General features: G+C 44.0%; 1 protein-coding gene across 1 annotated transcript in view; it reads right to left on the bottom strand.

Annotated features, from left to right (window-relative positions):
* The window catches only part of LOC121284675 (inactive dipeptidyl peptidase 10-like), an 864,551-nt gene that overhangs the window by 459,409 nt on the left and 380,451 nt on the right, over positions 1-24,691 (bottom strand). The window contains exon 5 of the mRNA XM_041200234.1: positions 1,486-1,560. Within this exon, the coding sequence (XP_041056168.1) occupies positions 1,486-1,560 (75 nt within the window). The remainder of the gene's footprint in view (positions 1-1,485; positions 1,561-24,691) is intronic.

Here is a 24,691-nt window from a genome sequence, read left to right as displayed (position 1 = left end):
ATCCATTGGAGTTTAGAAGAGTAACAGGTGACTTAATTGAAACCTTTAAGATCCTGAGGTGTGTTGACAGGGTGGATATGGAGAGGATGTTTCCTGTTGTGGGAGAATCTAGAACTTGGGGTCACTGTTTAAAAATAAGGGGTCGCTCATTTAAGACAAGAGATGAGGAGAAATTTTTTTCTCTGAGTCTTTGGAATTCTCTTCCTCAAAAGGCGGTGGAAGCAGAATCTTTGAATATTTTTAAGGCAGAGCTAGATAGATTCTTGATTAACAAGAGGGTGAAAGGTTATTGGGGGTAAGTAGGAATGTGGGGTTGAGGTTATATTCAGATCAGCCATGATTTTATTGAATAGCGGAGCAGGCTCGAGAGGCTTAGTGGCCTGCTCCTAACTCGTATTTTCATATGTTCGTATGTATGTTCATATGCACATATGTCAAAGCCCTCTCTACTTCCCTAGTTATGCGGCTCACTAGAACACCAGCTCCAGGATGGTTCAGGTGTAGACTGTCCCAATGGTACAACCCCAGTTTCCCCAGTACTGGTGCCAGTGCCTCACAAACTGGAACCCACTTCTCCTACACCAGTCTTTGAGCCACGCATTCATCTCTCTAATCTTATTTGCCCTATGCCAATTTGCATGTGGCTCAGGTAATGAGATTATTACCCTTAAGGCTCAGCTTCTTAATTTGGTGCCTAACTCCTGATAGTGACTATGCAGAACCTCTTTCCTCATCCTGCCTATGTCCTTGGTATCTACATGGACCACAGCCACTGGATCCTCCCCTTTCACTTTAAGTCTTCTCCAGCCCTGAGCAAATGTCTTGAACCCCGGCACCGGGCAGGTAACATAGTCTTCTGGACCCTCACTTCTTGCTACATAGAGCAGTGTCAATCTCCCTTACTATACTGTCCCCCACCACCACTACACAATTTTGCACGACTCGAACATTTACTCTTTTACCAACAGCTCACAGTGGGTACTAAATGAAACTAAATCAAAGTTCAAAACAGAAAAAAATGTAGAAACAGAACATTATTAGAGAGAGAAAGTCTTTAAATACCTTCTAAGCCAATGGAGAAAGGATATGTCATCGGCATAAGCATACACTTTTACACTGGAGTATAAAATCGATATGTTTGTTAATAATTTCTATTTTCTCTATTTCAACCATATTTGTTTTCTGAGCTGTTACTATTTATACAGAGGTTGAAAAACATGACAAATTGATTTGGAGCTGGAGCAAGCATTCCATTTACTGTAGCAGCAGGGGGCAAAATAGGTTTGCACCAAAGAAAATATCCACATAGTAAAATTCAGGTCCTTGTTTTTATGACAACAGCCCAAATAATCAAACCAGAATCTGGAAATATTCCAATAAGTATACTGATTTCTCGATATTATAAAATGCACTTTTGAGATCCGCAGAAAAGCCACTTTCCTGGTATTTACAAAAAATATCTATTTTGTATAATTGTTGGTGTACCTGTTTGACGTCATATGCAAGAAGAACAAATCTGAGATCTGGAGAGACAGAGTATTTTGTTGCTTTAAAAGTCACCTAGGAAATGAAAAAAATAGAAGATATATTTAAGAAGGTTAACATAGGAATGCACTTTAAAAAATTGCCTTAATTTTATCCTTATGGCACTCATTCATTTGATGTTGGGCTTAATTTGCTGCTGGGAACTGGAGTAAACCTGTCATAACTTAAACCATTTGCACACCATTGCAAGTCCCTAAATAAAAGCTTGAAGATTGGTCACCCAAGGTGAAACTTTGAGAATTACAGCTACTTGAGGTATCTTATGAACTGACAAAATATTTTTTATTGTCCCCTGCCTCTTGCGCATAGTAATTTTAGAATCTTCCCCGATATCATTTGAACTCTTTTGTTTTTGAGTTGTTGATGCCATGTAGGCAACCCGAACTTACTTCATACATATATTTGATTGTATCCTTGCTCATTCCATGGAGAAAGAGGCATAAAAACACATCTGTAATGCCCTGCACTGCAGTAAAATTAAACACCCATGGGAATCCTAGTCTGAATAATAATGTTTTTTACATCAGTAGCGCTGAACTGTTTGTATGAACATTCTAGTTTAGTTTCATTATTTTCAATACCTACTTTCCCTCAGTGCTGAGAAACTTCAAATCCATGGGGTTATTCATGAGTAATGAATGTCTCAGCTGTCAAACACTATGGCTCATCTAACATTTTTGAGAACGTGAAGGTATCTATTTATATCAGGTATTCTCAGTGGCATCTGCAACAGCATGAAAATGCATTTCAATGCATTTCAATGGAAATTACATTGCTTCTGAAAGTGTTGTTCTTTTAAGACAGTATTGTCAAGAAAAGAAATATTCCTGATAAGAGTCAGATTTTATTTTAAAAATATACAGAAATATATAACAGCTCTTTTAACATTAGAGCACTGCAAAGGATAAAGGGATACTTTAAGAAATATCATGGATGCGATTTTTTTTCCTGAGTGGGGGCAACAAGATATGTTTGTTTTTGAAGAAGCGTGGACAATCATTTTCCCTGCCCTATTGTGCACCAAAGCAAAGGTTAATCAGGTAGCAGATATCCTTGGGGTATGTCGGGGCGGATGGGGTGTGGGGTGAGGGGTGGTGGTTAGGGGGAGTTAACTTTTGGTGCCAATAGAAATAATCACTTATATATTTTCAATTCTGTCTCTCAAGGACAATTAGGGATGGGCAACAAATGTTGGTCTTGCCAGCAATGCTTACATCACATAAATGAATAAAATAAACCCTGCCTGGGATTGAAAACTCATTACATGAGGAATAAACTTGCTAACCAATGTCATTGCCACTTAATTGCCCAGCTTGTTGGTAAACCAATGCACTGTTTCACTGGGTTCCTATGATATGTTTCTTCTGTATTTGTGCTTGTAACTTCCAGGAATTAATTTTAGCCTCCGCTTTCATCACCTACACATTATTTCTGACTTGAATAACCACTAACTTCTTGACATAAATTAAGCTTTGCTTCTTCTTAAATGGATTAGCATATTTTAGGATGTGATTTGTCCTGCATAGTGTTTCTTGGCAAAATTGTGAACTTTATATTACATCAGTTCCACACGTTTAATCATCTTCTACCTCTTTTTAGACAGGATAGAAGGCCTGTGTCACAGAAATTCCAAATTGAGCTGTTGTTGTATTTTACATGCTACATTCACAGTGTGGTTGCAATGGAGGGGTGGCATAATGAGCCCAGTGACAGGGCACCACTAAAGTGAACACCTCTGTGTAGATCATGTTGAGCTTCTTGTGTATTAACACAGCTGCACTAAACCAGGTGGACAATGGGTATTCCACCACACCTTGACATGTGGTTGAGCAGCTTTAAGGGATCAGATGAGCCACTCATTGTAAAGGTACTGTGCCCCAGTGTTGACATGAATGGTCCTGGTCAGCTTCTGGTCAATATTTAAGATGTTGATGGTCAGGATTCTTGCTAATGATGATCATATTGAAGGTTAAAGGGAGATGACTGAGCTTTCTCTTCCTTGAGGTGGTAATTCCCTGGAACCTTTGTAGCATAAATGTTGCCAACTAATTGTCAGACCAAACAAGGATGTCATCCAAGATGTTTCAGGTAGCAAGTGCTGCTTTATTATTGGAGGAGGTGTGAAGGAAGTTTTTACTCAGCAAACATTTTCATTCCTGACTTCATCATGAAGGGAAGGATATGGATAAAGTGGCTGAAGATGTTTGGGCCAAGCATGCTTTCTTGAGGAACTCTTGCAATGATGCCTTGGTGCTGAGATGACTGGTTTTCAGCAACTACAATTATCTTCTGTTGTGTGACTCCCTTAGATTACTACTGACTCCAGTTTCATTGGTGGCATTCATAGTCAAGTTCTGAGGTAATGTCAAGGGCAACAACTCTACCTTTACTCTTGATCAAGACTGTGATGCAGAGTGGAGACAAATGGTACCAGCAGGATCAAATTGAATGTTGGTGAGCACGGTATTGGTGAATAGGTGACACCAATGTTGAGGAACCACTAGGGTTTTAATTAGCTGATCTGTCTTTGTATAATTTGCATAATTGTTGATTCTCCCCCCCTGACATTTTTGTTCTGTTTTTCATAATGTTAATAAAATGTTGCATTATCTTTCAACCTTCAGTTCTGATAAAGCGTTATACACCCCAAATACATGTCCTTTCGGTTTACAGAAGCCTGCTAATCTGCAGTGCGTTACTAGTTTTTCTGTATTTAGTTCATACCAGCTGCTCCTGATAAAATGTATGACAATGAAGCCATTATTAACCAAAATCTATCGCACACACTGTGCACAGTTGTGGCTGAAAGCTTTTATTCATTATCTTGTTGCCATGTGGCCCAAGAATACTGTATAAAAGCATGTTTTATATCAAAAATGACTTTATTTATTGAGTGGGCTGAAACTATCGGATAAGTTTAAAATGACTGAACAACTACATTTCAAGTGACTTAAACAGCAACTCCTAACAATGGCTGAACATTTACATTGTTGTGCCCTACAAATTAAAAAGCCATCAGAAAGGGGCTGGGAAATCTAGAAATAGCCCACCAGAGACTTAATCAACTTAGACAAGTGTGAATGACCCATCTCCTGAACTATTCACAAAACTTCCAGACATAACTTGTCTGGGTGTGAAAGAAGCCATGAGATGCAAGCACCTTGGACAATGGATCCCGGCTGAAAAGGAAACTCCATCTGCCATAATCTAATCATTTTTAAACAATGGACCTGGAACTAACCTATTATGACCATATTTGAATAACTGGCCAGTTTGTGAAAGGAGGTCATGTAAAGAGCCAGCTATGCCTCTTTGTGTTTTAAGAAACTGTTTTTTTATCATGCCAGTCAGTGTGAAACTAGAACTATCCACAGTGGACACACTCTATCTCCAGCCATCCTGCAAGCATGTTCCCAGCCACATACCGCAGACAACATTTTAAACATCACATAGCAGCTGGTGATTCTTGAAGAAAAGACAGAAATAATCTATCAACATCTTTAAATCATCTCGACTCAGAATCTGGAAAGACCATTGAGCCCCGTTGAGCCTGGTCTGAAACCATCCAAGTCATCAATTTTTAAGATCCGTATTCAATTGACTTCTTTGGATTCTTAAGTAATTTAACCTACCCTCCCACTTTGTAACTTACTTCTGCACATGTGTGTGTGAATTCTTGAATGCAAGTACATGTGCAAGTAACAGTCGGAGCATTTTTATTATTTTTTTGGATTGCATGTTAAGATCAATAAATACTACTCCCTTTTCTTTTAAAACTTACAAGGAAACGTGTCAGTGTGTGTCTTTTGCAGTTACAGCACTTAAACAATTCAATACTCACTGAATTGGCAAGTGACATTTTAAAAAAAAAAGCACCTGTTGCAGTCAACTGAGGGGTGGAAAGAGAGGGGAGCCATTCTGCTGATTATCTCCTGATTGGAACAATATTTTGAGACTGACAGGCTATGTTCATACCTGATACTCCTTGCTCCAGCACCTTTAACTGTTTTGCAACTAGAGCTTTCTTTCTTGATGAATGCTGATTGTTCCATTACACCGTACTCCTCAACTCTTAGCCTTACTATCATGCAGCACAACTGCTTCTCCTTGGCGAACTTTATGCTGCATGCAGTACCTCCTGCACTTTTCTCTAATTGAATATTCACAACTCTACACATGCTAAGATAGATGGAGCTGATCCATAGTTTCAAAATGAGCTTACAGTTCCCTGGGAAACAGAGAGCCTAAGAAGCATCTTGATTCTAAGCCCATGACATAAGAAAACAAGTAGTTACACAAGGTTATTACTTAAGCTGTAAATGTATCTATCATATGGCTTTGTTTCAAGCAAGGAAATAGCATAATATATAGAAGCATGAAGGGAAAAAATATACCCAGCTCCCTCAGAAAATGTTGATTTTATTGACAATTTGTTTTGTGCATTTTCCAATATTTTAACAACTGCATTATTATTGTATGGTAGGACTACACCTACACGGATGGTGGGAGGTGAACTTAATGAGCTCTGGCATTATTTTTGTCAGCATTTATAGAATCTGGTGATATGATGACTGAGGAAATAGTAAATTTTTACAAAATGGTGCAGAATTTCTAATTTTAAACATTTTATACCTGATAGTTTTTCAAGGAATAATCTTAATCTAACATACCTGGCAGTAACAGAGCATGTTCAGGTTGGACCACCAATTTTCACCACACCCAATGTGACACTCAACAGCTTGGGGTAGGTTAAAATTCACCCTAAATCAAAAAAGAGTGACACACTGCAAGTACCCCACGCCAATAAATCGCTAACCTGTTTGCAGCGTTCCATTGTTCTCCAAAACTCTCAGTTCATGATGGCATTGTTTCCCCCTTCCCACCAGATAATGTTGTCATGGGCCATTTTTTATCACTTCAAAACATCCTTTCTGTTTCTCTATTCTTCCACTGACCCTGCCCCACTAACTAAAGGGAGTCCTCCTGGTACCTTCCCTCCCAAAGCTCCATTCATGACTTCTTCCACTTCAGTCCCCCTCCCTAAAAGTGCCGCTCTCAGTTTCTTCCCCCCGAACCAACAAACTTCTCCTCTCCTCATTTTTCCCTTTGCTTCTTCCCTTTTGCCTGTCCCTTTCCTCATCTCACCATGATGGGAAGTAATCACAGCCACTCCATACTGTGAAGAGCGGCTCTCATTCTCATGAGAATTCTTATCTATCATACGCAGTGTTCAGGAACATTGCTAGTAACAACAGAATTTGGATAGGAGTTACATTAAAGTAAGAGGGGTCTGGTAAAGTAACTTCATTCTTGGTCTCTGCTGGGAAGGTAGAATATCTTTACTCTTCCCATTCTTCCAGCTCCACCTTGCTCTGTGAATCATTTGGTGTTACATCCTCACTGACACTATCTCACCTCTCACATGAAAGTTATCTGGACCTGTGCATGGTCTGCATTTCTGGCAGTGAATTGACAATTCCGGTATCATCTCCATTCAGTCTCTTTCCTCTTCCTTGAGAGTTATGAGGTTGTGTAATTTACTACCCAGGTTGGTGTTTGAGACAGAAGTTATGTTGATATTCAAGATTAGATTGGGTAGGTGGATGAGGAAAAGTCAGTAGATGAGATATTGGAACATGATAAGTCAAAATGAATTGGACTATTGTTCATGTGGAGGCTAAATACCAAGACAGACTGGTTGCATCCTATGGTCTATTTCAGTATTGTACTCCTATCTATGTATTTCCACCAGTGCTGATTCTTCACCAATTCACAACGGAGAAGCAGTCCATGGTGTATCCTGAAATCACCATTCATCTTTTTCTCAACAATCTCAATTCCAGTAAATGAAACATCATACACTGACTAGTCACAAAACTGGAAATCAACTTAATCTGACAGGTGCATACTTTCCATTTTCTGTCAAGCTAGTCACATTAATGGTCATTAGACCTTGCTCCACTTCACACCGTGTTCCCAAATCTTTTTGTGATCTGACAAAAAAAAGGTACATTACACTTCCTACCAAAGTTCTTAGCTTTTAGAATTGGATTATATCCCCAGGGATATCAAAACATATAGTTAAGTTCAAATGTCGATTGCAGCAGGAATATACACTGAGGACCTTAACAGAGATACATGTTCTGTTACCTGATTGAACAAGCTGTGATAAAAAAGAAAAATCTTTGTGCAAGGTGTTTAATCATCTTTCTGAGTACAATTTCTAGTTTTTATTCTTAATCCACATATTAATTTATTTCCTGGGAGAAATCAGACTCAAAGTATTCACATGTATTATTTAATCTGGCCTAACAATAGGTGTCAGCCTTGGCTCAATGGTAGAACAGAGCTCTGAGCCAGGCGGTAGTGAGTTCAAGCCCCACTCCAGACTGTGCACATAATGAAGGCTGACAATCCAAAACAGTTCTGATGGAGTGCTGCATTAACAGAGGTGCCATTGTTTGATGAGATGTTAAACTGTAGCCCTTTCTTCTCTCTCCAATGGATGTAAAACATCTCATGGCACGTTTCAAAGAATAGCAGAGTAGTTCTGCAACTGTTCTAGTAATATCTCAAGCAACATCATTAGAACATATTATCCAGCCATTTATCTCATTGCTGTTTGGGAGTCCTTACTATGCATAAATTAGCTGTTTTGTGTCCCTACATTACACTACACTTCAAATTATTACATTGGTTGTGCACATAATAAAGACTTGAAATGTGCTATTTTTATTGAAAGTTATTTCTTTCTAACATGAAAAGTTAATTCTAGGCAAAGCATTAGAATGCATACTGATTTACATTGCAGTGAAGGTTTACTAAAAAGTGAATTAAATTCTGTTTTAATTCATCTAGGAGTGTTACCCTGACTTTTCCAAAGCTTGTACTCAATGTGAAATTTCTTGTGTTACTTGAATATTTTATTCTATTGGCATATGTAATGGCTGGGACGAGGGTCTCCATGGTGTCTGCCATCCCCCCAGTGGAGACCTCCATATGTGCACATGTGGGCACCATTTCATCAGAGAGCAGGCGGATGCACTCTTCTGACTTGCATGCCACTCTGTGCGATGTTCCCTCTTGCTGATTCTCCAGGATGAGCTGGAAGGCCAAATCTAGAGGCTCATCATTTGACTCAGATTTCACAGATGCCTGATCACCAGTAGTACTATGGGTGCTGGGGAGCTTGCATGAACTTGCCTCCTGCTGATGTAAACATTTGTCTGTGCGATGATCACCAGATTGTGGACCAAAGCCTGCTCTAGATCTAGGCCCCACCGAGGTGTGTATCACTGCACTGGTGGAGGGTGTGGTTAAGTGCTGTGGCAGGTCTTCCAGGCTTCTTGTTTCCTGCTCTTCAATGGAGGAGGTGTCCTCTTGGCTGGAGGTTAGGATGTGGATGGAGCTGAGGGAATGGCTGGCTGAGGGTGTCAGTCGCTTGGCAGATCTCCATGTGAATCAAGTAGAGATAAGTAGTGCAAGGCAGCAGAGTCAAATGTGAGAGAGAGAGAGTACTCACATTTGTGATGATGTAGTGCAGGATCCTTAGGAGGGTGTTTGCTGCCGAACTCACCGTCATCACAGGCACTGTCCATATCCTCACCAGTCAGCCCGATGGCACACTCCTCAAAGTGAGTGAGGGACCTAATGTGGGCCACTCCACCCCCCGTCTGAGGCCTCTCTCTGCTGATGTGAGCCTGGAGAGAGTGTGAGCAAGACACATGGCACTGTGTGAAATGTTTGTGTGGTGAGCGAAACCATGAACAGGATGAGGACGCAAGCTTGAGAGGGCATGAGCCCGATTGAGATGTGAAAACGTGTGTGAGGGTTAGTGGTATTGTGCCTTGAGGTGTGAGATCCCTGTGGATGTGTGATGGGTTTGTGAGTGTGTGAGGCGGGAGTGATGTGAAGAGTGAATTACCTTGGTGGAACGGATGAGACCATTCATCCTGCCGTGGCACTGAGTGCCTGTCCTCTTTTGGTGCTGACCATCGCCGCCATTGCTTCCCAAGCCAGATTAGTGATGCTGCTGCCTGTCTTATGGCTAGAGCAGGAGTAGAGTACATCACAGTGAGCCTCTACTGCATCCAAAAGATACTCGAGGGGTGCGTCATTGAACCTTGAAGCTGGAGGACCATGTCTTCTTTGCAGCAGTCGTGGGCTGGAAGCACTGAGAGGTGTGCATGGCTGGTCTTTAAATATGGCGCCTGGAGTGATGAAATGGTGAGGTGATGGTGTGGCGATCGAAGCCCACCCACCATGGCCATGGCGTGTTTCCCGGGAATGCATAATAAAAATGGCGGGTTTGGGATGATGTGGATTGAAAAGTCACCATTGCAGCCAACGGGTAAAACTTAGTTTTACCTGTCCGCCACCATACTTAGTGCAAATCTGGGGCAACTTCGCCCTCAATCTAAAACATTGAATTCTGGGCAGCAGTTTTGCAATTTACTTTCGGTTAAGAAGAGTAGTCCAATTTTAAACCTTAATCAGATGATTATGATCAGAGAACATCTCACAGGTCCATGTGGCTGCTAATGCTTCTTTCTAAATGGTTGCATGTCTCTTCTCTGTGTCCATGAGAGATCTTGAGGTGTAATAAACTGGTCTTCTTTGTCCATCTTTTTGAACTTGCAAAAACACTGTGCCCTAGCCAGTAGATGATATATCTGCTGCTACAATTATTCACAACTCTGGATTGTAGTGAGCTAGAATTTCTCATGAAATTAGAAGGTTTTTGATCTTGTCAAAAACATTCTGCTGGTCCATGGTCCAGCACCACTGTTGACCTTGTCTCAACAGCTGTCCTGATGGTTTGTTGATTTCTGCCAAGTTTGGTAGGAACATGCCTACTTAGTTGATTATTCCAAGGAATCTTTATAATTCTGTAATGTTTTTGGCTGTGTGAACTCTCCAATGATCTTGGCTTTCTGTGGGTTGACCATAATTGCCAAAGCTTGCACAGTATGGGCTAAGAAATTTACATTAAACAACAAATCTAAATTTGCAAAGTCTAATGTCAAACCTGCTTCTTTTAGAACTTTGAGGACTTCTCTCACTCCATGGTCATGTTCTTTCATCGATGAAACAAGAATGTCACCCATATGACTTATTACACCCTCCATGTCTTCTAGGGTCTGAGACATCTTTCTTTGGAATTTCTCAGGTGCAGAAGTAATTCCAAATGGTAACCTGTTAAAAAGTAATGGCCAAATGGGGTGATAAAAGCATTGTGCAATCTGGGCTCTTTGTCCAGAGGCAACTGCCAAAAGCTGCTGTTAGCATCCAATTTTGTGAAGGGGGTGCTTTTTGCTAATTTGGCAAGACTTTCATTTCCCGGTGGCATTGGGTTGATCTTGCTCTCTACTGACTCGTTTAATTGAGTCAAGTCAACGCAGATTCTAACTGAACCATTAAGCTTTGGTACTGTGACCATTCCAGGAAACCACTTTGTCGGTATGGTTACTGGAGAAATGACCCCTTGATGTAACATGTGTTCAATCTCTATGAGTTGGCAAGGGACCTTCCTTGCTGTGAAGAGACATGTAGGCTTAGCATCCACCCTTAGGGGTATGTGATATTCTGTTTTCAGCTTTCCCAAGCCTGAAAATAGGGATGGGAATTCATTCCTGAGTGCCTCACTGGACTACTCGACAGCATTTTCATCAACATTGTAAATGAGCCTCAGCTGCAAACATGCTTTTCTGCTCAGTAATGATGACTCTTGGTCACATGCAGGAGTTCCACAATTTCTTTATCCTCCTACCTTAATCCTGCCAAGTGTTGGTCTATTAGTTTTAGTGTAGCCCTCCCTGGACCTTGCAATTGGTAGGAGGGTGGCTGTAAGGTGATACTTTTAAGCCATTTAACTTAATCAGGTAATACTGAAACACCTGCCCCTGTATCTAGCTTGAACTCTGTGGGGTGATCATCAACTTTTAATTTAATGCTCCGATAATTATTTCAGCTTCATTGACTTCTAAGGTGGTTATTTGTATTTTTCTGTGACTATCCAGTTCTTGGGTTTTATTTGGTGTTCTTGTTATCTCATTCTTCCTGTAGCTATAGGAACTTTAGGTCATGCAGCCTATTTTAAAATGTCCTTACTTCCCACAGTTGTGGCACTCAGCTCCCCCTGCTGGGCATTCTTCCCACTTGCGCATAGTTTTCCCGCCACACTGAGAACGTCACAAGATGGCTGTTGGAGTGCTTTTTCCCAATTTCGCAGACTTTTGCTCCACTGTGCTTTCTCTTATAGTCCGACATACTGAATGGCTTCACTCATTTTTTTCCAAGGGTCATTAGTTTCCCCATGAACAACCATTCTGTCTAGCTTCCTAAGCTCGGTCTGTCGCACTATTTATATCGCCTTTGTGAGAGTTAAATCTTCCATCATTTGCAAGAGATCTGATAGGGTTTCAGCTAAGACCTCAACTACTATTGTTTATTAATTCATATGTGAGCAACTCATGAGTTTGTGTAGGTCATTTATAAATGAGTCCATGGATTTTCCTAGTATTTTCCTCTTATTAAATTTTGCTCGCATAGTAATCAAATTTTTTTGAACACTGAAGTAGGAAATGAATGCCTGTAGGACTTCCTCATATGAGCCTGAAGCCTCATTGATGTCCTGCCTTATAATAACATCATCTTCTATGGCCCCTGCAGTGTAAAGTACTGACCTGATCCTTCTAGCCCATCTTATGCAGGCCTAAGGCTGTTCTGTATGTGGAGAACCTACTCCTCCAATTGCCCCAGTGTTGAGCCTGTTGCAAGCCTTCAGCACTTCAGAACGGTTTTGGGATTGGCAATGTAGACTCCATGCTTACGGTAAGCTTTGGATCTGTTGCTGCTTCAGTAATTTGTCTTATAGATTGTAATCTGTACTCACTGCTGTCTGGACTTCGGGTCTATGTGTCTGCTTGAATCTGCCGCACCCAAGATGCTCCATTCTCAGCTGAGTCTTCAATGTTTTTTCCTCTTGCCCTTCTTCCAAAGATTTGTAGGTCTTTCAGGTCTTCAGTCTTCTCTTGGAATTTTTCTGGGCCTTTACTCTCTGTCTGCTGCCAACAAGTTTCATGCTGAGTTTGGGGGCTAAATGGAGTTTCTTTAGGGCTTGCTTATTACCTTAAGAATGCTATTGTAGACTGTTGTTCTAAAAACCATTCATGATTAGTTAAGATCTATATACATCTTAGTACTCAACACGAGGTTGTACTTCTGCTTGCCATCAGATATCAATCACTTAGTCATGTGACATTACATCATAGTTACATCAATATCAGGTAGTCCTGCTGTTAACCCTTTACTCTACAACATCCATTTTAAAATGCATGTTAATTTCTGGTATCTTGGCTGCTGATAAGATGTTTCTATCCTCAAAATTATAAATATTGGGTTAATGAAGGCAAAATTCCACAATTTATACCAAAGTTGCACCTGATTTAAGCTAAATCTTACTTAGGAAGTAGGATCTATGCTATAAAGGAAGTGCAATGTCGATTTACCAGAATGATACCAGGACTTCAGGGATTAAATTATGAGGAGAGATTATATGAACTAGGATTGCAGTCCCTAGAATTTAGAAGGTTAAGGAGTGACTTATCATAGAATTTTGGAATCCCTACAGCACAGGAGGAGGCCATTCAGCAACTTGCAGCCATGTTTTCAAGAGCAACTCACCAGTCCTGTTCCTTTGCCCTTTCCCTTTAGCCCTGCAATGTTTTTCTTCTCAGATAACCATCAAAGTTGTCCAGATGTTAAGGGGCATAGATAGGGTAGACAGAGAGAAGCTATATTCTTTGGGAGGGGAGTAAAGGACAAGGAAGCATATTCTAAAACAATTAGAGCCAGTTCTTTCAGGAATGAAATTAGGAAACACTTCCACACACAAGTGATAGTACAGGTTTGAAACGTTCCTCCATAAATGACAACTGATGGTAAATGAATTGTTAATTCCAAAGCAAGATAATTAGTTTTGCTTGTCAAAGATATAAGGCATATGAGGCAACGGTGGCATATTGTGTTAAATCAGAGGTCAGTCATTGTTTGAGTGAATGGCAGACTCGAGGAACATAGAAATCAATGTGCTATGACCTGCCCCAAATAGGGCTGCAATTGTGTTGAATTGTTCGGAATGGCACTGAAGATGGCACTGGCCCTACCCACCTTGTACGAGTTCTCCAAGATGATCCTTGATACTCTATGCGAGAATGATGAGCATTCAATATGCTATTTACAGCAGAACCCCACGGGCTTGTGCGATGGGGGCTAATTTCTGCTAAGCGTCTGCTCCCCACTTTCGCAATCCACATGGACCTATGGTTACTCTAGCACTGTAAAGTTAATAAATTAAATGGTGCAACATGTGTAAGGCATTATAAGGAAGGATCGGCGGGGGGAGTAGGTAGCATACTTTGACTGTCCTGGTGAGATTGTTAAACTTCCTGCATAGCAAAGAAGTACTAGGATTTGAGACAGGCTCGTCCAACGTTTTTGCGTGGGGGGAGGTGGGGTGGTGGGGGGGGGGTGGTGGTGGGTGGTGGGCACATTTCAATTTTCCTCACACTTGGGGGGCTAATGCGCAAATTTCGGAAAGATAGGGTAAAATTTTTAGCACGGTGGGTGGGCACGCGCCCAACCTGCTCGAGTGTAAAATGACGCCCATTGACATTGGGCGAGCGTCCTGACGTCAACGAGCAGTCGCACAATATTTCGTTCAGAGGCGCGCGCCAGAGTCAGCAGCAAGCCTGCCAACTATTAAAAAGCCTGTTAAGGCCAGTAACAAGGTTATTAAATTAAATTTTTCGCTGCGCATCCAAACTTATGGTTGCCGGGCAGGTGAAAAGGCCAAATGGCCTTTGCACTTTTTAGGAAACCTCATCCATGGGCGGGATGCGGTTTCCTAAAGCTAATAAAAATAAAATTAAAAAAATTGAAAACTTAATTAATAACATGTCCCTGCTCATGTGACAGGGCCAGAAATTAGCTCCCAGCGCCTGAGTCTGTGGGGTTCTGCTCTAAATAGCATGTTGAATCCTCATCATACTCACATAGAGTATTGAGGATCATCTTGCAGAACTCGTACCACGTGGCCAGGGCCAAGGCCAGTGCCGTCTTCAATGCCAATTCCGGACAATTCAACACAATTGCAGCCCTACTTGGGGCAGGTCATAACATGTTGGTTTCTATGTTCATCCCATCTGAGAGGCCTCAAAACCAGTCAATGCAGTTTGTGGGGAACACAGGGACAGGAGTAAGCCATTTAGTTCCTCGAGGGGGCATGTTTTATTACATTATTTATTTCTTTATATATTTTTTGGAAAATGCTTCATCTCCCTGAGACAGCTCTGTGGCTCAGGGAGATTATGAAGTGTGCACTCATGCGCATGCACGAAGGTCACGCTCGGCCCACTCGTACTCCCAACACCCGCCCGCATGGGTGGTGCTGAGCGCTGCCGCTCGCATTTCATGCTGGACGGGCCTTAATTGGCTCGCCAGCATGAAATTGCCTTCCAGCCTCGATTGCGGGTGGCAGGCGGCTTCTGCCCGCCCCCGGCAAGCCTGTCTGACAAGGGCAAGATTCTGCCCATAAGGTTTGGCACAACATTAAAGATGAATTTCAAGAAAATAAGCTGATGTATGAAAAGTCAGCTGAGCACAAAAAAGTCACAACAATAATTTGATAATTAAAAATGAGTAATAAATAAAGACCATTAGAGTGTGAGAGAGAGTGTGTGTGTGTGTGTGTGTGTGTGTGTGTGTGTGTGTGCGCGTGCGTGTGTCCAGTTGACTCTCACTGTTGGTGTCCACTCAATCACCCTCACTCATTGTGAGAGTGCTGTTAGTGTATGGGGCTGAGGGTGAAAGAGAACTCAGACTGGGAGTGAGTCAGACACACACACGCACACTCACCATCACACTCATACACATACATATATTCCCTCTCCCTCACACTCACACACATACTCACCCTCTCCCTCACACACCCACACACATACACTTACACTCACTCACACACACCCTCTGTCTCACACACTTACACAGCCTCACCCTCATACACACATTCCTCCTCTCCTTCACACACACACACACTCACCCTTTCCCTCTCTCACATACATACTCACCCTTTCCCTCTCACACAAACACTCACCCTCTCTCTCACACACACACACACACACACAAACATCACCCTCTCTCTCACACACACACACACACTCACCCTCTCTCTCACACACACACACACACACACACACAACCACCCACCCACCCCTCAGGCTCACACATAAACACTCACCCTCTTTGCCACACTCACAAACCACCACCACCACCACCTCTCCCCCCCAACTAGCCACCAGCCTCAAATTTGCAGTGAGGCACCCAACCAAAGTCTGGCCTGATCCCCCACTATGCTCCTTTGGCACAAAGTTGCAGTTCCAAGCACCCCCTGGAGTTATTTAAATTAGGGACTGACTGAAGTCTGGGGCCACTAGGTCTGAGAATGGGGTGAAAATTAAAAAGGAGGCAGCCTGATGCCCGGCGCTTCCAAGGTTGAGGTCTGCTGTGCAATCCCCTCTCCCCCCACCCTCTGGCCTGCCAGCTCCGAGCACCACATCCCCCCACCCTACCTCCAGGGGCCCGCTAGCTCCGAGCACCAACAGGCCCACTGCAGCTGCTCCCCGCTGAACCTACCTGTTGCTCTGTGCTCTCCAGCCAGAAACTGAGATGTTAAAACTTATCTGGCAATTGATTATATGCATTTGTCCAATCACAGGCTGGTTCCTCCCTGCATTGGCTGCTGATAGGGCAACCACAGGTGAGCCACAGCAGCTAAAGCACAGAGAAACCAGCCTGTGATTGGATGAACAGGCTCTTAGCATTTTTCAAAATCCTATCTGGGAAGTCCTGGACGGTTGAGTCCGAAGACTGGCAAGCTGGATGGAAATGCCTCGGGGGCTGCATCCAACCGGTGGGCCATACCTTGGACAAGCCTGATTTAGGAGACGACATTCTCTGCCACAGGCAGCTCCCTCCACAAAATGCACAAAACATGCTTGGTGGATCTCTGGCTGCAATTCCGAACAGATTTTATATCCTGCTGTCGCATCTGGTCTCTGCCTCCCTTCTAGCTATTTTAAGCCCCCAACTCCACCCTTCAAGCATTTTCTGTATAAACACCATCCCTCCACCACCCACCAACCCCAACCCTCAACCCACGCCACCATCAAACTACCTTCTCCCAAAATTTAACTTCCATCTGTACTTTTCCCCTACCCCTGCATGCATTTGGGGCACTGTACAGTAGTACATTGCTCGGTCAATTTAAATTTGTTAACCATGCAATTTACATTGGGGCTAGCGACATGATCTGAAGGAAGGCAGAAGTTTAGCTTCACCTTAGTTCTAAGGACTCTATTAGAATTTTGAGCCCTTAATGTTGAACAATATATGAGTAAATGTTTATCTTACAGTGATAATTTTACTTTTGCATAGCTGTTAGGGGACAAGAGAAACCTTGCATCAGAAAGTCTTATTATATGACTATATTGATAGCTTGCATTGTAATTCAATACAGAATTTACAAACTGAATGAGGGATGTCCCAGAGACAGCAATAAAGGAGGCATTGCACAAGGTCTAAAGACACACAAAATGAAAGGCATGCTCCAAAAGACCAAAAGATATAGTGAAGCTGTGTTAGAGTCATATCCCTCAAGACTGAAGTTTCTTTTACAAAATGGAAGGATTTGGCATGATTTGGGTATGTGGATGCCAACCTGGGATTTTTTTTTTAAAAAAGGTCATAAGTTCACCTGTTAACATGCAGGCCTCTTCCAAGACATCACCTGACCTACACGGTGCTTGAGGAGGAGTTGTTTGTTTGGGGTGAACTGCAAAGAACTTTAATTAGTGAAAAGCTGGGAGACAAAAGGCAATCACATGGGAGAGAGAAAAAAAGCTTAAGTTGTGAAACTGCTCATTTTGAAGGCACTTTTGTTGGAGACCAAACTGAGGGAAGAAGGCTGCCTTGACTGGTATCCTCCCGCTACCTTGCCTAAAATTGTGTGTGGCCAGAGAACTCTCATCTGAGTGTTACTAGTCAGCATTTGGACCTGCAAAGTTGAAACCAGCTGGTGAGACTTTCCATGGATCCACCAGGACCAGCAGCCTGTCTTCACATGGAGAACTCCAGGTCGACAACGTCAAGACCTTGAAGACTTTATCCTTTATTTTATAACGCCCATCCTCCAAAAGCCCATCTCTGCAGAGAGGCTGCATGGGCAGAATTTTGCCCTTGTTGGGTGGGCGCTGTGGGTGGCCCGGGAGTGGTTGCAAAGCCGACTGCCGCCCGCAATCGGGCCCCGACGTCAATTTCACACTGGCCAATTGATGGCCAGCCAGCGTGAAACGTGCGCTGCAGTGCTCAGCTCTGCCAGGGTGGGGGCGGGAGGAGCGCAAGCACTGAAGTGTGCGCACGTGCACGGGCGTGTGCAGTGATAGCGAATATTTTGAACATAAAAATAAAGAATTGAACTCTGTCACATGAGTAGGGGCATGTTAAATATGAGTTTTTACATTTTTTTAAAATCACTGGTGGAAACCTCATCCCGCCCATGGATGAAGTTTCGCCAAAAAAGCAAAGGCCACTTGGCCTTTGTGCCCTGAACAGTTGGAAAGGCAGTGAAAAATTTTAGTCAATTAATTGATTAAGGGCCTTAACAGGCCTCCTAATTGTTGGCTGGTGCGCTGCCGCCTCTTGCGCATGTCCGCCGAGTGAAATATCACGGGAGTGCCCGATGACGCGGAGCGCTTGCCCAACATCATCAAGCATTATTTTACTCTCGTTCAGGTCGGGTGCACGCCTACCTGATGAGAGAAAAATTCTGCCCTGTTTGTTCTTTGTTTGTCTGTGTGTGTGTGCCTGGGTTTGTGCTGGGAGAATTCTTTAGGAAGAGATAGGCAGTTATACCTCCTGATTATAATTGTGCGTTAACCAGTACTTGCAACTTGTTAAAAGAAGTTTTGTTTTTAAATAAATTAATCATTCTGAGTTTTTGAAAGAAGCCTGGTCAGAGTCTCTTTTCTTCTGGGTGCTAGGGATATAGGTACACGATTGGCCATTTCAGTGAGAAATTTAAATATTTTAATTAATGGTACAGCCTGCAGAGTAGTGGGGCTTGAGAATTTGCGCACTCCTCCCATCCCGGTCATAACAGCTGCTGAAATATTACCTAGTACATTAAGAGGAGGCAGGGAATTAAGCTGCCAAAAATAATGTCAAGCAGGAAAATAAAATGCTATTTACTATGTCTCATAAATGAATGCAAGAATAAATCAACAATACACAAGATTAAACAATGATTTATAAATGCAACTTTGGGGTTAATACAGGTAGATTCTGATAAATGCGCTACAGATTTGTCAATAAATGTTTTCTTAATATCAGGCTATGTTTGGAAAGATCATAATAAGAACCAGTTTGCAATAACAATAACAATAACGTTCGATCATTCATCTTGCAAAGGAATTAAAATGAAAACACTTCATTATACAGAATGTAGTCTATCAAATTACACCATAGGATACCAATGTCTGAAATTTCTCTATCCATTACTTTAGCAAGGACATAAACCCATTTAACAGAAGTGAGTCAACATTCCACTAAAATATTGGTGAAAAATTTTAGACAAATATGTTAATTTTCTCCACCCAATACTCCATGGTGGAGAGGTGTAATATGACCTCTCACATAGGGCAGAATTTTCTGGTCTTGCCAGTGGCAGGTTTTATGGCAGGTGGAAAATGCAGAGAGGCCAAAAATCAGAATCCCACTGGTGGAAAAACAATTCAGCATTTTCCCCCTCATCACCTTCCTGGCGAAGTGATGGTGCTGATCCACATTGCAAACGCCATTTGCATGCATTACTGTATCATGAATGCTCACTAAAAATGTGACTCGCCGGAATCGCGTTCCCCCTTCCAATTATGTGCCACGCCAGCAGGAAATTAGACTGGTCTGAATCACGTCCAGATAGATGTGCCATACAGCTGTCAGGCCTCATTTCACTCGTGATTCCAAGGTGAGGGCAACATTCAAAGCCCTACCCACAGCCAGTCCTGCTCCGGTTCATCAGCGATTCCAGTGAGGCGCCAACACTGGTGGGGGTGTAGGGTTGGTCTGTTCACTGGGTTCCTCTGTACTCTGGGAGTTTGTGTTCTGTGGGTCTCAAACAGGGCTACAGTCTGAAAAAGAGACCAGCACTGCAGCCAGGGAGGGGGTGGGTGGCGGGGTGGGGAGGCTAGGGAAAAGGATGATGGAGACATGGGGGTCAATGCACTATGGCAGGATTGGAGAGGGGGGAGTGGGCTATGGTGGGGTTGGAGGGGGTCAGGATAATGGCAGGCAGAGGGGAGACTGAGGGTGGGGAAGCTGGAGCCTAATATCAAAGACTAGAATGTAGACACAGAAGGGGGTAGATGGAAATTAAACTGTGTGAAAGGGAGGGGATGCACGCAGACTCCAGAATAGGAAGGGGTTGGTATGGGTGGTATTTGTGGGTCGGGGGGGGGGGTGGTTTGTGTGGATGTGTTAGTGTGGAACAAGAGGAATGGGTTGCACAGTGACTCCTGGAGGTGGGGGAGGGAAAATGCTTGCACATGAGGGATGGGTTGCACAGAGAAGGGGGTAGGGGGGAATGGAGACTGTTTTGTGATCAGTAAAGAAGGAACAGGAAAGCTCATTGAAAGACAGTCATAGTCCCTGGTCTGGGGCCAAGAGGTCAGGGTGAGATATTAAAGGCAGTCCTGGGGATTTGTGCTACTCATAATCAGGGTGAGAGAGTAAAGGCAGTCCTCAGGCTTTGTGGGCCATGCTATAGGGCTATGCATGGTATGCATGTTGTAATCCCACTCCAGGGAGGGACAAGGCCTATGTGCTCAATAGGTGTAAGGCACAGCTTGGTGTGCAGGGTGTGTTCATGATCTTACAGTTGATGGCGATGGGATTGTCTGGTTCAGTACTCAGCTGCAGATAGGATGGTCATAGTTATGGGAGGCACCTACAGGACGTAAATGGGAAAATATAATAAAGGGGGGTTGTCCTCTGTATGTCACCATGTACACAGCCTCGTGATGGAGAAGGGTGAAGTCCACATGGGGCACGGGGACATCAACAGTAATGGGTTCAGGGAGAGGGCTGGAATATCCACCACAATGACAATGGGATCCAGGGGAGGTTGGAGAATAACCAAAGGGAAGTCTAACTGCACATCGAGGGGTTCCAGGAAGATTGGAGGGACCCGAACAGGGGAAGGGCTTGAAGTTGGTCTCAAAATAAAAATACAGCACCACCATCTTGCAAGCCTGAAATTTTTGCGCAGTTTGAAATTGAAACTGGAAAAGAATCTACAGGAGAGGGGTCAGAGGCAGTGTGAGAGGAGCCCACGGCTAGACTAAGAGTCCCTTTCATAAGGCACCCTCAAACTGTTTAGAGTCACAACATGAAAATAGAGTCAGAGCTGAGAGAAAAGAGGAGGACTTCCTTGAGAAGGTGCAGTGGAGTCACTGTGTTTTGATGCGCTTTAACGAGAGACAATAGGAGTCATTGGCTTCACAATGCATTTGCTCTATTTGAGCATTAACAGAGAGTTTTGTGTGAATGGAAAATGCAGGCAACCATTAAGGAAGCATAGCTGCTGCAACTCTGCCAGATCATCAATGAAAGCCTCTAATGTGCTTTCTCCAATTGGCCTGGATAATGGGCCAAAGGGCATCCAGTCATTGCTGAAATGTAAGTTGAGCTTGATCAGTAAACCAGATCAGAGATTGCAGCAGTGCTTTTGGTAAGGTGGGACATTTCATGAACGCATCCAAACCTCTTCCAGTCTCTGTGGGATTGAAATGTCAAGTATCAGGGTTGGCATCTTGGTCACTCAGACGCATTAGTGCCTCAGCTACAAGGCTGTTTCAGCAAAAAGCTAGTTGTGCAGATGCAGCTCCAGAGCATAATATTGGCTTTCTGTTTGAAATTGGAAGGTTTATTACATTTGTCCAGTATTCAATACTCTTGTTGCATCTATCAGCCCACAGGGAGGAGGAGGCTTGCATAATGGAGTGCGTACTTAATGCTGCCTTCTTGTTGGCAATGATCCGATTGAGGCCGGCGCTGCCTGGTACAGCTTCAAGAGAAGGCCTTGTCTGAGGCCTATGGTCCAGGGGAGCCCCAGCAACACCCAGAGGATGAGGAGGTTAGACCCACCCCACGGAGGTGACTCACATGACCAAGGGTCTACCGAAGAATACTTTCCTATCTGGAGATGAGCAAAAAAACAATGCTATGCACATCTGTGCTTGTCAAGAGATCTGCTGGATCATATCTGCCACATTCTGTGGGAGGATCTAACGCCCGATGGACTGGGAGGACACCCCCTGCCAGTGCCCCTGAAGGTCACTGCCATGCTCAAATTTTTTCTTTTGCCACTGGATTGTTCTAGGGTTCCACAGGGGACCTATGCGGCATCTCAGAGTCCCCATCAGATAAATGTATCAGGAGGTGACAGATGCCCTCTATTATAAGGCTCATCATTATGTGAAGCTCATACATGATGAAAGTTGGCCAGGCTGCTAGATTTCTGGCGTTTACAGCTATCCCAGTCTTCCCAGAGTACATGGTGTGATTGGTTGCACACATGCGGCTTTGAGAGCTCCATGGCAGCAGCCCCTGATGTTCATTAACAGGAAAGGGTCCCACTCTCTGAGCATTCAACTCGTGTGTGATCATCAGAAGCACATCATGCACATTTGTGCCAGGTATCCTGGGAAATCCCATGACACACGATCCATCATGGAGCAGGCCACCGATGTCCTGAAGATGTACTTCCGACATTTGGACCGCTCAGGTGGGGCTCTGCAGTACTCACCACAGAGTGTGTCCTGTATAATCGTGGTCTGTTGCACCCTTCACTGCCTGGCTCTTCAAGGGGCGAACCCTTGCCAGAGGTAGACATGTAGAAGGCTGAGAGCTCCTCAGACGATGTAGAGCAGGAGGGGCAGGAACCTGAAGAGGGAGATTAGGGTCAGCTTCCAATGAGGACGCCATCAAAGAAGCGTGATGTGGAAGACGTGTCTGTGCCACAAGATTCCAGGAGGAGTAAGGTGCAGGCAACTGGACACGACCCCATTCCTTCAGTCTATTAGTGCCGTGCCAGTGCACTGAAAAGGCCTTTACAACCAGTAACATTGAGAGCAAGTTCAGCATTTGGACTTGCAACTTCAACCCTCATCATTCACCGGGTCCTAATCTTTGGAAAGGTTAGCAGCGAAGCCTGTACCCATGTTCTCTGGGGAGTGAAACTCACCACAACAGCACAAATGCTGCATCAAGGGACTTGATGCCGTCATCGCCACCTTAATGAGAAATGTTTAGTGGGCACTGAGATCTGCACGTGGTTGGAGAGACCATCATGGATGCAGGTCTTGTACTTTGACACAAACAATGAAGGCAGCCATCTCGTTTTGAGAAACAATTAGAGCTAACCCACCCGAGGTTACTGAGCACGCTTAACTCCATATTGTCTTGTAAGGATTAGAGGTTACTAACACATTTATAAACACTTCCAGTAAAGAGTTTGACACACCTCCCTGACATAACACAAGGGATGAGTAACTATCATGACTCAGCTACACATCACATGAATGTGAGGCTCACAAAAAGAGAGGTGAACCCTGAGTGAGAGCATGGCTCACCCTCACAATGAGAGGGCACATATGCATGATGCCTTCAAAAGGTGAGACCATTTTCATGAACAGCAAATGCATTTAAAAAGATGCATGATACATACAGTGACTGAAAACCCGTGACCCAGAAGTGATGTTAAAGTTCTTAATTTTTTTTAAACCCTACCACTACGTCTTGGTGCATTCCTGACATCCACAGCAGAGCTGGGGGCAGCCTGCTGACTGCTACGTCCTGTTGCCTTTGATAATTTTGGCGGGTGTCCTCTGGAGGGCCAAGAGCTGGAGGAGCCCAGCCTGCTTTGGGTCTCCTGCTGTGGGGCAGGAGCATCCTCCTTGGCCTGTACAGCTGGAGGTGATGGGGTCACAGACAGAGGGGATTGGGATTGGCTGGACACTCTTGGAGTCAGCTAGGTGAATAGCCCTGGGTTCTCCAGCTGCTGGCCCTCCTCCCTATGGGTGCTCAAGTGCCCCTGCCTGACTCACTGTGGAGTAGGGGCTATTGGCAGGAGGTCAAGGTGCCCCCCACCCGCCTTGTCTAGCCACTGATGGATCCCACCAATGCCTATAGTGATGGAGTGCAGCTCCGAGTGCAAATGCAGTAGGATTTGCTGGAGACTTCAAGTCACTGGCATGTCGGAGCCACAACATCAGACAGATCACAGATGGGCTCCTCCATCCTTTGCTCTAGTCTACTGACTGCCTCCCGCAATCCTACCTGATTTTCTGCCGCCTGCCGTTGCATCTACAGGATGTTAGAGACAGCCGCTTACTCAGACTCAGCACGTGCCCGATAATCCAGTAGTCCTCTGAGTGCCAGAGACCTGGGCTGTCATTGCCTCTGACTGCTGTGGAAACATGTCCGTGAGGTGTTCCCCTGAGTGCGACCCTGAGTCTAATCTACACCTGTGACCCAATGGGGTGTGTGTCTCTGCACTGGTGGAGGATGCAGGTGGATGCCGTGACGGTTCTTCCTCTGATACATCCTCAGCATCGCATCCACCTCTGAGGTGGCCAGGGGTGCTGGGGCTTATGGTAGCTCTGGTGCTCTGTCTGGGCCTGCTGCTGCCTGTAAGAGAGAAGATGTATTCTGCTTGCTTAGGAGCTGAATCTAACTTTGCACGTCACTCACTGTGATTATCAGGATGATCAACACACGGAGGGCTCATAGTACTGGCTTGTTGGGAAAGGCCAATCTTGCCTCCCCACAGGAATGATCTCTGTCCTTATCTACCAACTCAGGGGCATCCTCCTCAAAGTGTGTCAGCTCCCGGACATCTGTCGTCCCTCCTCCTGGCTGGGATGTGGCACCATGGCTGTGGGCGAGCTTGGCTGCTTGAAGGTAAATGGAATGGAACGTAATGAGAAGAGATGGAGAAGAGGTTGGGAAGAATGCATGCCTTCTGTGTGTG

This window comes from Carcharodon carcharias, chromosome 12 (assembly GCF_017639515.1).
Source record: "Carcharodon carcharias isolate sCarCar2 chromosome 12, sCarCar2.pri, whole genome shotgun sequence".
NCBI lineage: Eukaryota > Metazoa > Chordata > Chondrichthyes > Lamniformes > Lamnidae > Carcharodon > Carcharodon carcharias.
This window is presented reverse-complemented; position numbering and strand designations above follow the sequence as displayed.